This window comes from Delphinapterus leucas, chromosome 15 (genome assembly GCF_059928025.1).
Source record: "Delphinapterus leucas isolate spDelLeu-1000000601 "Yukka" chromosome 15, BTC_Dleu_Yukka2, whole genome shotgun sequence".
NCBI classification, from domain to species: Eukaryota; Metazoa; Chordata; class Mammalia; order Artiodactyla; family Monodontidae; genus Delphinapterus; species Delphinapterus leucas.
The window spans coordinates 50199288-50213008 of NC_143143.1; the positions used below are offsets into that span (position 1 = coordinate 50199288).

Sequence of the window (13721 nt, forward strand, 5' to 3'; positions counted from 1 at the left end):
GCTATTTCACTCTCTTATCCCTCTTTCCTGCTCCCTGAAATCACACTCCCAGATAAACTACTTAGACTTATGCATCTATCTCAGCTTTGTTTTCTGAGGAACCAACCTGGAATGCCTCCTAATTCAGTCCCTGGAGGTTGGGGACAGCATTTCCAAGGCACTCCCTTGTTTCTTCTTGGCTTCAAATCACTGCTCTGGAATAAGATTATGTTGAGATAGTTGGTCAGGATATCTCGACTGAAGAATTAATTGTTCATTGTTCTCAGAGCTGAGCGGGCTCTTCATATTTAAGGTACAGAAATGAAATTTCGGAAGCCAGGAATTCCAGTAGGCCACTGTCATGGTAAAATCGATAGGTATGGAAGGTAAAGTGGATTTTCAGTGGAGACATATAAAAGCTCTAGCCCCTTAGAGAATCTCTTTGTCCTAGTTGGGGGTTTTGCCTTTAATAAAAAATGGGGGTATGGGTTTAGCTCTCTAGGGCTTTCTATCCCCCCCAGCCTCTGAAAGTTTAAAAACACACACCGTTAGCATTTTCTGATCTTTCCTAAACTGGCGGTTGTGTCGGTTCCTTTAAAGAAGTTAAGACAGTGCCTGGGAAGACAGTAGTCACCTCCCACACCCCCATTCCCCAGACCACCAGGATACACGTTGTGTGTACTTAAGCTGTCTCTGACACACATAATTTCTTTTTCATCCCTGAGTAATCAGTCTTTTTTATCCTTTTAGCAAAGAGAATGGTATATTTTTGTGCAGAAAAGATTGGAAGGAAAGGAAAATTTAAAAAAGCACCTGCCCTCCTCCTGAGAAATTTCCGTGTAAATTCCCACAAAATAGCAACAAATAAAAGATGGCAGGGAAAAAACCACAGAAGTTTCTAGAATAAGGATATTTGTCAGGTGCTGGTTGAGGATCCAGTTCTATTTTCAACATTTTAAAATGTTTTCTTTCCAGTTCTGGTGTTTAGGGGTTAATGATGGTGCTGAAACCCTATTGCTTTGAATACGAGGGATTAGTTTCGTTATTTTGGGATTAAGGTCAGTCTTATCGACTGGCTGCCACATCCTGTCAGCAGTGCCCAGTCCTACAATCACTCTGCTCGGGTTCTCAAATCCTCGCTTGGGCGGCTGCCTGCTGAGCCCTACAGTTTTTCTTTTGAATATGACTGAAGGGGAAGAATATTCGGGTATGCTTACTCTAAGGCACACAGAGGATCTACCCTGATCTTTTGTTTCCTTGAGATGACAAGGACACAGAGGACAGAAGGAGAATTCCATAGGCCTCTCAGTTGGTGTGGTGGATTGATTGCCAGGATAGCCATATAGTTCACCTCTCTCTGCATCCCTGCCCTTTGCAATATGACTTTAAGCCTTTCCCAATAAGAAGTGTATTTCCCTATCTCTTGAATCTGAACTGATCTTGTCACTTGCTTTGACAAATAGAATGTAGTAGAAGCAATGAGCCTAGACCTCAAGAGGTTTTGCCTACTTCCACTCTTTTTCTTGGACTTTTTCTGATTTTGCCCTGAGAGGAAATCTTGGTTGCCTTGTTGGAGAATGAGAGGCCACAGAGCGAAAAAGGGAGGTTCCTCAGCAGACAGTTGGCCAACTTGCCCAGCTGACTGTAGTTATGTGAGGAGCCCAGCCTAGACCAGAACTGCCAGCCAAGCCCAGCCCCAAATGCCAAAATACAGAATTGTGAGCCAAATGAATATTTATTAAGTCATCATGTTTGGGGGCAGCTTGTTTTGTAGCAATAGCTAACTGTTACAGAGGTTCACAGCCTCTGCCATATTCTTTGGATCCTTTGCCTGGTTTCCCTTATTATCATTGATAGTATTGGCAACAGTGATAACAATAGGTAATATTAAGACAGAACTGTAGAGTGTACAACTCATTTGGGTCTCACAATAACATCTAGGGGATGCCTTTTATTTTGTCTCTTTTTTAAAAATTTAAAATTTTTTGGCTGTGCCATGTGGATTGTGGGATCTTAACTCCCCAGCCAGGGATCGAACTTGTGCCCCCTGCATTGGCAGCACGGAGTCTTAACCACTGGACTGCCAGGGAAGTCCCTGGGATGCCTTTTATTTTGGATGTGAACAAGGGCAAAAACAGTGCTAACAGTCTTGACTTTTATTACCTTTGGTTAAAGGTCAAAGAGACTGACAGAACTTTAATGGTGAAAAATTTAGCAGACCAACTGCTACAATTCAGAATGGAGATAACTGAAGAGTTTGTTAGTAGGTTTAACAAAGTATGAAGCATTTTTGATGTGAAAATTAATTTATTTAAACTTAAGGTGAAGTCCAGGGAGTACACTGTGTGTGCACATAGGCAATGAGTGAATTCTCTAACCAAAAGTGGCAAGGGAGGCCTGTTTTCAATCTTGGTGGTGCTATGTTCTCTTTCACTTTATTTGTCATCTTGTGGCACATAAGATTTACAAGGCATTTTAATGAACATGATCCCAGTTGATAGCCTCAACCATCCTGTAAAATAAGTAGGGCAAGCATCATTATATCTATTTTGCTTAGACATATATAGACTAAGGCCCAGGCTAGCCTTAAGACTCCTGATTGAATTCTCTTTCCATAGCACATCCAAGCTACCCTTCAGTTTATAACTTTGTGAGAGGGAGCACATTGTCTTTTACTATAAGTTTTCATCCCTCCAACCCTTGTTTGGGGAAGGTGGGTGCTACATGAGGGGCAGAAGCCAGATTTCACAAATGCAGAGCCATGAGTTCAGACAATAATTGGTACTGCTTTGCATGCAGCTCCTTGCTCACCACTGAGGAACGCCAGTTTCTAGACGCATGCAGTAGGAATTAAGGGGCATTTTATTGAAGAAGGATGGATCCAAAGAACAGTGGCAAGTAAAGAATGCTGGCAAGTGGGTGGCAGGCAATGCATTTCTCTATGGCAGTGTTTTGGAGGACATCTCCTCAGAAGCTGGCATGAATCTCATAAAAACGTGTTGTCTTAGGTAGGGCTTCCCCAGAAGGGGACCCTGAGGCAAGGATTTGGGGGCAGGTAGTTTATTTGAAAAGAGATTTCAAGAAATACAAGTAGGAAGGTGGCAAAGAGGCAGAGAAGAGAAGACAGCCAATAAAGAAAGTGACAATTACCAGGCAAGATGTCATGTGAGGAAGTTGAGATTGGTTCTACTGATGAACTCTGGGAGACAATATATTGAGAACACATGCCTCAGAGCCATCCCAACCTGGGGGCGAAGAAGCTGGGGAAACCACTCACCCAGCCCTATCCATCCTTGGTCGAGGACTGCTTCCAGGGGCATTAAAACTTCAGCACTTCTGGAGAGGGTGTGGAGAAAAAAGAACCCTCCTACACTGTTGGTGAGAATGTAAACTGGTACAGCCACTACGGAGGTTCCTTAAAAAACTAAAAGTAGAGCTACCATATGATCCAGCAATTCTACTCCTGGGCATACATCCAGAGAAAACCATAATTCAAAAAGATAGGGTTTCCCTGGTGGCACAGTGGTTGAGAGTCTGCCTGCCAATGTAGGGGACACGGGTTCGTGCCCTGGTCCGGGAAGATCCCACACGCCGCGGAGCGGCTGGGCCCGTGAGCCATCGCCGCTGAGCCTGCACGTCCGGAGCCTGTGCTCCGCAACAGGAGAGGCCACAACAGTGAGAGACCCGTGTACCGCAAAAAATAAAAAATAAAAAATAATTAAAAAAGATATATGCACCCCAATGTTCATTGCAGCACTATTTACAATAGCCAGGACATGGAAGCAACCTAAATGTCCATTGACAGATGAATGGATAAAGGAGATGTGGTACACGTAAACAATGGAATATTACTCAGCCATAAAAAAGAACTAAATAATACCATTTGCTGCAACATAAATGGACCTAGAGATTGTCACACTGAGTGAAGCAAGTCAGACAGAGAAAGACAAATATCATATGATATCGCTTATATGTGGAATCTAAAAAAATGGTACAAATGAACTTATTTACAAAACAGAAACAGAGTCACAGATGTAGAAAACAAACTTATGGTTACCAAGAGGGAAAGCGGGGGAGGGATAAATTGAGAGATTGGGACTGACATATACACACTACCATATATAAAGTAGATAACAAATAAGAGACTACTGTATAGCACAGGGAACTCTACTCAATACTCTGTAATGACCTATATAGGAAAATAATCTAAAAAAGTGTGGATATACGTATAACTGATTCACTATGCTGTACAGCAGGAACTAACACAATATTGGAAATCAACTTTACTCCAATAAAAATTAATTAAAAAGAAAAAAAAAGCTTCGCACTTCTGGCGTTCCCTGCCCCAAGGCAGAGAATTGCTTGTTCTTCACTGTAAATCGCCTTTTGGGAGTAGAGGTAAGTGCTCAGAGGATGTGGGCAGGGCACTAGCAACATCTGCTAGGAGGACTGTGGGTCAATTTCTCCAGTTTGCTGGTGGAAAGAGAATCGTGAACTCAAGGCAGCAACTCCCATAAACAGGATGGTCTTGAAGCTGTGCTATGGTGAGAGGCTGGAGGAGCTAAGGACTATGTGGTGGGTGGGAACATTAGCTGGTGGCGCCCTGCCTGGGAGTGAGGCTCTAGAACAGCCTGGGAGGTTTTGGCAACTCGTTCTGGAAATAACTGAGAGTACTAGAGTTAAATGACTTGTTCATGGTTTAGTTTTTCTTAATTTCCTTGTTTCCCCTACATTCTAGGAGATGTATATGAGTTTCCAAAAGCTAGTTGGAGAGCCTGAGGTATATGACTAATGTACTTGAAGGTAAGTTGATGATTGGATGATGGCCACTTAGAGCAAGAATTCCCAAATCTTGGATCATGAAGTCAACACTTTTTACTCTTCTAATAACATTTGACTTAATACTCATCCCTTGCACACTGTTTGTTTCATCCTTTGAGCCTTCTTGCTCATAGGGCCAAGGATTTCACAGGTTTCTTCTGGACAATTTAGGAAATACTTAAAACCAGTATTGATTGAGCTGTAGAGGAGGTACGCCAGTACTACGAAATGAAAAGATACAGGTAGTTTGTACGTTCCTTTTATCACTTCCCAGACTCTGCTTCCCAAATGGGTTCGCTCTGGACATATCATTTTAGTTACTCCCAACATTGAACTTCACCTTTTCTTCCTGGATCACTCTATTTTAAAATAACACCTTCTCTCCCACCTCCTACACTCTTTACCCTCCTCACTGCTTTATATTTTTCTGGGGCAGTTACCATCTGATACACTTCATATTTTAGTTGTTGGTTTATCTGGATAGATAAAACCCCCAGCTTGAGTGTAAGTTCAATGAATCGAGGGAATTGTTCCTGCCCCTCCCACTCCCAATACTCAGAACAGGACCTGGCATAGAGGCTCAATAATCATTTCATGAGGGGCTTCCCTGGTGGCGCAGTGGTTGAGAGTCTGCCTGCTAGTGCAGGGGACACGGGTTCGAGCCCTGGTCTGGGAGGATCCCACATGCCGCGGAGCAACTAGGCCCGTGAGCCACGACTGCTGAGCCTACGCGTCTGGAGCCTGTGCTCTGCAACAAGGGAGGCTGCGATAGTGAGAGGCCCGCGCACCACAATGAAGAGTGGCCCCCACTTGCCACAACTAGAGAAAGCCCTCGCACAGAAACGAAGACCCAACACAGCAAAAATAAAAAATAAGTAAATTAATAAACTCCTACCCCCAACATCTTCTAAAAAAAAAAAAAAATCATTTCATGAATGAATGAATGAATGAAAGGTGGGTTTACCAAGACCTTCTACTAAGAAGCCCAGCACATTTGTCTTTACTGTTCTTTGTGAAGCCAAATGTCTCTCGGAGTTTCCTGACCAGCTGAATTGAGAGAAGCACAATCCTGGATTTATCTTCCAGGCCTCTCTACAGCTTTGGAGACACACACATCTGGCTTGAATCATGCCTCTGTCACTTATTAGCTTAAACAAGAGAAATCTGGTTCAAATAATCTATTCATTTCTTCTTCTGCAAAATGGGGCTAATAATGTCAAGTTTTCAGAGTTTTTAAGAGTGTTTAATGAGTCAACATTAATGAGGCACTTCACCCAGCACCTGGAATGTACTAGCTGACCACAAGTATGATTTTTCTTCCCTATCAATTTCCAGTGCCGTTATCAATGTGCTGACAAATCAGTGACACAAAGATTGGGGCAAGGTGGTCAAAGCAGATGCTGGGGGAGGATGTGGAAAAAAGAAAACCGGAACTAGAAATGGAGAGGCAGACAAGAGGAAAGGAATCTGTCACTAGGACACAGGACCACCTTTCACCTTTTGGTGTTCTGTTGAAGGCTCACGGATGAGAGGGATAGAAGACTTAGGCTTCGCAGTGTTCCACCTTGCTCCAGTAATTATATTTCTACTGTACTTCCTGAGTTGGTGCATTACACAGATCTGATTCATCCCTGGGGAATATGTCTTCCTTTAGCCAAATGAAGCTGACTGCATTAAAGCTGAGGCTAGACAAGCTCAATTATCAAAGGAAATATGTTTCAGAATGAATTATGTGATGGACCTTAAAGCAGGATACCCATGTCTTACTTTTCATGTATCCAGTGTGGGATTTTAATTACTCAAACAATGTGGAACCACACTTACTCACCTCACTGAGAACAGATGGAGTTTGGAAAAGAATTTTCCAACTCGGCCCATACATCGACCCCTTAGCAGCTTGGACATACACAGTATATTTATTCGTCTTCTCCATCTTTGAGCATCCTCTCTACTACCTTAATTTTAAGGAATAAATGTGTTGCTAGAGTTGGTCCTTAGAATAACTTCTCTGAGCACCTGGGTATCTCTAGAACCTGTTCTGAGGTTTGGGAACAGGGTAAAGAACTGCAAACATTCCCTGAGAATGAAGAGCTTGTCATCACTGTTTTTACTTCTTGGCTGCTCTCACCAAACCTCCAGAGTTACTGGTGAAATGATATGGCAGCCAACCAGAGCAATCAGGATACATTTGCCTGCATTGCCGTTATGGGGTAGGAGACAGAGACAGAGGAGGTGGCAGAGGTGAGAGAGATAATGGTGGTGTTGGTGAAGGTGGTGGAGGAGATGGAGGTGGGGGCAACTGTGATGGTGGCAGTGGTGATGAAGGAGATGGTCGTGGCTGGGAAGGTAGCAGTGATAAAGGTGGAGGTGCTAGTTAAGACAGTTAGAGAGGTGGCAGAGGTAGTGGAAAGGTCAAGGTGGTGGTAGTCGAAGCAGTGGTCATGGTGGAGGTAGGAGGGCATAGGTTATGGTGGAGGTGATGGTGGGAGAAGTGTTGGTGGCAGAGGAAATGAAGGTGGTGAAGGTGGTAATATCAAGAGCAATGAAAACTTATGTTTGCACAAAAACTTGAGCACGAACGTTCATAGCAGCATAACTCATCATAGCCCCAAAGTGAAAGCAATGCAAATGGCCATCAGTGGATGAATGGATAAACAAAATGTGTTTTCCATACAATGGATATTATTTGGCCATAAAAAGGAATGAAGCTCTGTTAGATGCTACAATATGGATGAACGTTGAAACCATGATGCTAAATAAAAGAAGCCAGTCACAAGGATCACCATTATATTGTATAATTCCATTTATAGGAAATGTTCAGAATAGGCAAGTCTACAGACAGAACTTAAATGAGTGGCTGTCTATGGCTGAGGGAAGTAGAATGCGAGTGATTACTAATAGGTATGGGCTTTCTTTTTGGGATGATAAAAATAGTCTAAAATTAGATTGCACAACTCTGTGAATATACTAAAAACTATTGGATTATACATTTTAAATGGGTGAATTTTATGACGCATCAATAAAGCTGTTAAATAAAGTGGGGGCAGCAGTGGTGGTGGTTGTGGAGGGCTAAATTTGGTGGGGACACTGGAGAGAGGAAGGAAGATGAGAGTTGATTGACACCTGATATACCTCAATCAAGGTACGGCCAAGTCTGAGTACCACAGATATTTTTCCCATGGAATTTTTTTCTATGCCTTCTGGCTGAACTACATTTCCCCACAGACAACACTGAACCTACACACAAGCATTTCTGAAACAGATTATAAAAATCAAGCTAAGTTTTGGCTGTCATTGGATCGTGTCTAGAAGGGGCACCTTTGTTTTTTCCAGGCAGTGTCCTCAGCACACAGAACTGGCTTCTTAGGAGCAATGGGACAGTAGCCAGATTTCTTCTTCTCATGTGAGTGCAAACTCAGACGGGGGTCCGTGAAGAAATTAAAACAGACATCTGGAGTCTATAATTTTTAATAATTTTAAACTAGCTACAAAATGTCAATCACGTCACAAACTGACAGAGAAGACAAGGGGGAATTTAATATTACATGCTGTAATGATATTTATCTCACAGTTTATCTATATTTCATTCATTTATATTATTTTTTAAAGGTTTCTTTATCAGCTACTAAACATCTCAGCAATTTGGTGTGCATAGCTCTAGATTAAGCAACAGAGAATTGTACTGATAACAAACCACAGGGGAAATGGTGATTAATAAGAATCAGCCTTATAAAATTTACATCTCCACACTGTTTCACAGCAAGGTTGCTTTCTCCAAAACAGAGCCCTCAAAAGCAGCAAACAAACCCTATATTACATCCATCTGACATAGTTTCAGCCAAACATATATTTTGCTGGAAATGGTTAAATGGTGAGCGTGTTTAACCCATCTTTTTAAAAACAATTTTTTTAAAAAAAGGATGATTATGATTAATAAGTCTAAATATTGACAAAAAGAAAGTGACACTATTGCAGTTTTGCTGGTATAACTTAATCTTGACAGTGTCTCAATACTGAGCATGCTTTGTTGTTGTTTTGCTGTTGTTGCTGTTGTTTTATGTATGTGTTTTCTCATCAGTATGCTACTGTCATGGAAATATTTTGTTTAAGTAGGAATCTAAAAATCTATTTAGTTCTCATGCATAAATGCATAAATCACATCACTTTGAGTGCAATGCCTGTTATGTAATTCCACATTGTCTGATCATGAAATCATAAAGACAGATGACGGCCGTGAGGAACCAAAGACAGCAAATTTTGAGAGTTTCAGAGCCTGACACCCAAAGAAAGGACAGTGGCAGTAGCTCTGTGGAATGTCACAGTTTTACAAGAACAATACTGTGTATTGAAAGAGTCAACAGCACATTGAGCATTCCTAAATTGTTGTCATTCAGCAAACGCCACTGAGGAGAGAAAAGGAAAAAATGAAACCCAAGACATCTTACGTAGGGAGTTAGAGCCACCCAATGACCACTATATACAGCCTTTGGAAAGAAAGAGACCCAGAAAGAACACAAGACACATAGTATTGTTGGGCTGATGGATGACACAAGACAACATTCACAATGGGGGCGGATTGATGTGTGCATGTGTGCAGACCTACTACGTAATACCATGAAAAAAGCATGAAGGTGCCATCTTGCCCGACAGCATTTGGAAGAGGACACAGGTGGGCACATTTAACCACTCCCCAGCATCTTTGTTGCACGTTGGTTGGCCTCATCAATTCTGGTTTTGTTGGAATCAGCCTGGAGAAAGGGGAAAGAAAACAGAATTCAGTTTACCCATTCACATTCCATTCATCCTTCTGGGTCTAGTTCAAATTCCTCCTGTTGGGTGAAGGCATCTTGAGACTTCCCTGATCAGAATGAACCATGCCTCCTTTTGTGTTCCCAGAACGATTGCTTATGGCTGGACTTAGACATGATCACAGAAGCTTGATCTTAGTTCTCATGACTCTTTTCCCTACTATGGAGAGCAGAGTTATATCATTTATCTTTCTCTTCTGGAATGACACCCAGTGATTTCTATGGCAGGCATTCACATCCGTTGGATTGAGTTGAATTCCTGCCATTTGTACAGTTATTAGCAGTGTCGCTTTGGGAAAACTACTTAACATTTCAGGGCCTCAGCTTTCTCATTTATAAGCTGGGGTAATAAAGAACACTGCTAATGAGCACAGTTCCACTCATTCAACTTTGACAACATCGACTGTGAGGTATATCCTGTTATTAGCTCCTTTTTCCAAGTGAGGAGACTAAGCAGAGGGGATTTAGGCAATTTGTCTAATGTCACAGAACTAATAAATGAGGAAACCAGAGTCAGAAGGCCAGCACCCTGGAGTCAGCGTCCACACTGGTAGTCACTATGCTAGTCATTTTGCTACTTAAGTTTGCTATGAGGATGAAATGAGTTTATACACATAGTATGCTTAGAATAATGTTTTGCAAAAATTAAGGGCTCAACATATCTTATCTTGTAATTATTGTTATTGGGTGAAAACGTGGTTTGCTTTTAAGGATGTTTAATAATTGTTTAGCCCCATTTCTGAAGACTTACTCTTATGAGTTATAACTGGCTTGTTTTAGCAGGGGATCATTTACTATCATTTTGTGCCTTGACTGACCTCTTCACTGCTTGAGCTACCTTTTGCTCTGCATGCATCATGAAACCCAGGTCTGCTACCTGGATATACCTTTAGACTCCAGAAAATAAACTATTCCTGACATCACTGAGAAATGTATGAGTGAGCAAGTAGAAGGGAAGACAAAAATTCTTTTTAGGCTGTCGTTTTCCTCTATTATGATTGGTAATGTTGTCTGTCCCTCTCCAGCCTGGGAAGAGGGGAAGGAAGCTGAGAGGCAGTGTAGGGAAACTGGACTGTTTTTATATCAACCAGTATTTACTCAACGGTTACTGATTTTGCATCTATGACTGTGCTTGGTGCTTTCCAGTCTCCACCAAGTTGTGTCTTCTTTATTCAGTTTAATTGTGAATTCCCAGCACACTAGAGTTATCAATATTCAAATAGAAATTTGCCAAGTTAAAATAAAAAATAATTCTAGATTATTCATAACTCTAAATTATCTGGCAATGGCTCCCTACCATCTGTTTGGATAATTAAGAGTTGACTTCAAAACAGATAAGATAGAACACTAATTTTCCTTGATTGCCTTGATCTATAGATTCATATTTTTGACCTTAGGTTCCTAATTTGGGAAATGGGTATTCTCTCCAATTTTACTTGGCTCTTAAGTATTCCCTCTTCAGCTACAGAAATAATGACTCTTTGGTACAAAGGAAAATTAGAGGCTCAGACCAGTGTGAAATGCTCCTGAAGACTGGATTATTCTATTTTTCCAGACTTAACTTTGAGAACTGTTCAAATGAGAAAAATCATCCATTTAAAAGTGGATAGCATTTCTGGAGGCAAACATTCTAGGATTTCTTACATTAAGAATGCACTGACGAGTCTTCCCATGATGGTACAAGAGGATATTTTGAAGTAGAGCATGAGGTTACTCTTTGGATATCCTCAAAGGATCTGGGAGGAGCTGGAACAGACCTATCTTTAACAACCGTCTGTGATGTCCACCTGAATTATTTCTGAAGCATATCAAAATTCCAGCCCATAGAGTACAAGAGTGCCATATCTTTATTATATTATATAACAGTAGTGCTTTTAGAAAAAACTCCTGAGATAATCTTATTTTAGATGTCTTCCTGGTATTTGGAGAATGTGTCTGTGTTTATTCTATTTATATGCTTTTTAGGACTTTATTTATGCAATATATCCCATTCCAACTTTCATATTTCTATGTAAAGAATCCTAAACTTGCTAATATACTCAAGATATGGTACATGATTTGCCCTTGTGAGAAACCCAGGATGACTAAGAAAAAAGCCAGTAAGAGAGGTAGAAGGAGCTATTTAGTTCACCCTTCTGAACACTCTGGAAATCTCAACTTCAGACCATGACAGGTAGATTTTAGGCCACAGCTCAGACTTCCAGAAGTGGATACTCAGTATCCCACATGGCAGCCTGTTCTGACCCCAGATTTGCACTGTTCTCTTATCATCTTTCAGGTGAGGAACCAGGTCATGAAGCTGGTGAGCAGGAAAGCCTTGCTGGTACTCAAGATCTTAGTTTTCAAATTCCATGTTTCCTTGTTGATGAGAGAATGTGAGCAATGCTAAAGCTTCAGCTTCACTGTATTTCAATGTGTGCGTAGCATGTTCCACTGACAACTTTAAGTCCAAGTTTGAACATCACTAAGTTGTTTCCTTAGCAACAGTTCCCATAAAGATCTGATATAAACTTGCCCTGTTTTAATAGTTTTCTAAGAGAATCGTAGCTTTGTAACCTTAGAAGATTGTCTCTATATAAATATCCCAAATCAGAAAACAAGGTTTTCAAATAGACAAAGTAATTTCTTGACAGTCCATAAGGATGTATTGAAAATTGGGTTGTTTTGGACTCCCAAAACTTCACTGCTATCTGAAGTGATGAGAAAGGATCATGACTGATGAAGTTGGGTGAAGATTGCTGTTGGAGTCATGAGAGAATATGGGAGAAACATCAGAAGATTCTCTTTTGTTCTACAGTGTGATTTAATCTTAGATATGCAGGAGACCTCTGCATACCATTTCCTGTTATCAGAAGTAAGAACTTGCACAAGAAGATAGAAGTCTACTAATAATTTTGTAGCTCATGTAACATGTATCATTTGGAGCAATGCTGAGTTGAAATGGGCTTTATCTCAATCATATCCACATTGTTATTTTGAGGGGAAAAAAAGGCTAGTTACTCAATGGCAACTAGACCCCTACCTTACTTCTTAAGCAATTCAGCATTCAAGGATGATATAAACTGTAATGACTATTTCCTATCCACTTGTCTGACTTTTGATTAAACCTTATAGCTGCACATGTCTTTGCTCTTATAGCAAACTTGGCCCAGAATGAAAGGTATTCTCCTAAAGAAGAGAACTAGAAATACAAAGTGGCAGAATTAAGATGTCACTTGCCTTTCCAGGAAAACAGCTTGCTTAAAGCCCAGCTCTATCAATAAAGATTTGACCCCTCTCTTTTAGTAGAACTTCTCCTTCTAGGACTCTAAGTGAGTTAGAGATACATTATCTCCCTACATCTGAGTCAATTGGGTCCTTTGATAGAAAATGACTACTCTTCATTTTTTAAAAATCATTTTCCTGTTGGAAGGTAGTTCAGCAATTATTTCTTAGTTCATTTTTCTGGGCCATAGTGGTTAGGTCCATTTCTGTTGGCTCTAGTGCTTTATGAAACCCTCAATATTGTTCTGAAAATCTATTGATTTGCTTTAAAGGCTTTAGCGTATCAAAGGCTCTTAACAATAATAAGTATGTCATGACTTGTAAAGTAGGCAGAGCTCAAGTATTTTGTCAACTAACATTGACATCTGTGTAGCTCAATATTGATTAGCCAAAGTGTTATGCAATCAAATATTTTTAATATAAAGTGCACAGAACACAATAGGGCAAAGCGTTCCCTTTATGTCTACTCATTGCTTTCTCAAGTCAGTGGAGAATGCTTAGGCACTAAGAAACTATTTAGCCTTATGATTCAAGAGATCTCAAAAACCATCCTTCTTCCCCCTACCAAAGTGGAATGAGTTGTTGAAAAGAAACTCAGGGTTTCAGGCTCAAAACTTCAATATCTTCCAAGGAATAAACTCACACAATATAAGATTAGCCACGTAGAATCGATTATAGATGCACAATTACCATTAAACCCGTAATGTGTCTGTTTCTCCCTGTTGGCGTTTGGACACCTTTAAGAGATTACAAGCAGTATTTAGGAGTCTACTGATTGGGGAGGGGGTGGAACACAAAGACATAGAGACTGAATCAGATTTGCATAGTGTAGAATACCAGGTTTGGGTG

At 40.8% G+C, this 13721-nt stretch overlaps 2 protein-coding genes across 3 annotated transcripts in view; both read right to left on the minus strand.

Moving 5' to 3' along the window:
- LOC115804081 (uncharacterized) overlaps positions 1-7262 on the minus strand; it is a 33415-nt gene extending 26153 nt beyond the window's left edge. The window contains exon 1 of the mRNA XM_089895421.1: positions 7002-7262. Coding sequence (XP_089751547.1) covers positions 7002-7262 — 261 coding nt within the window. The remainder of the gene's footprint in view (positions 1-7001) is intronic.
- SNAP25 (synaptosome associated protein 25) overlaps positions 1710-13721 on the minus strand; it is a 36888-nt gene continuing 24876 nt past the window's right edge. For both annotated transcript variants that reach the window (XM_022556455.2, XM_022556456.2), the window contains exon 7: positions 1710-9548. In XM_022556455.2, the coding sequence (XP_022412163.1) occupies positions 9480-9548 (69 nt within the window). In that variant the 3' untranslated portion in view covers positions 1710-9479. The remainder of the gene's footprint in view (positions 9549-13721) is intronic.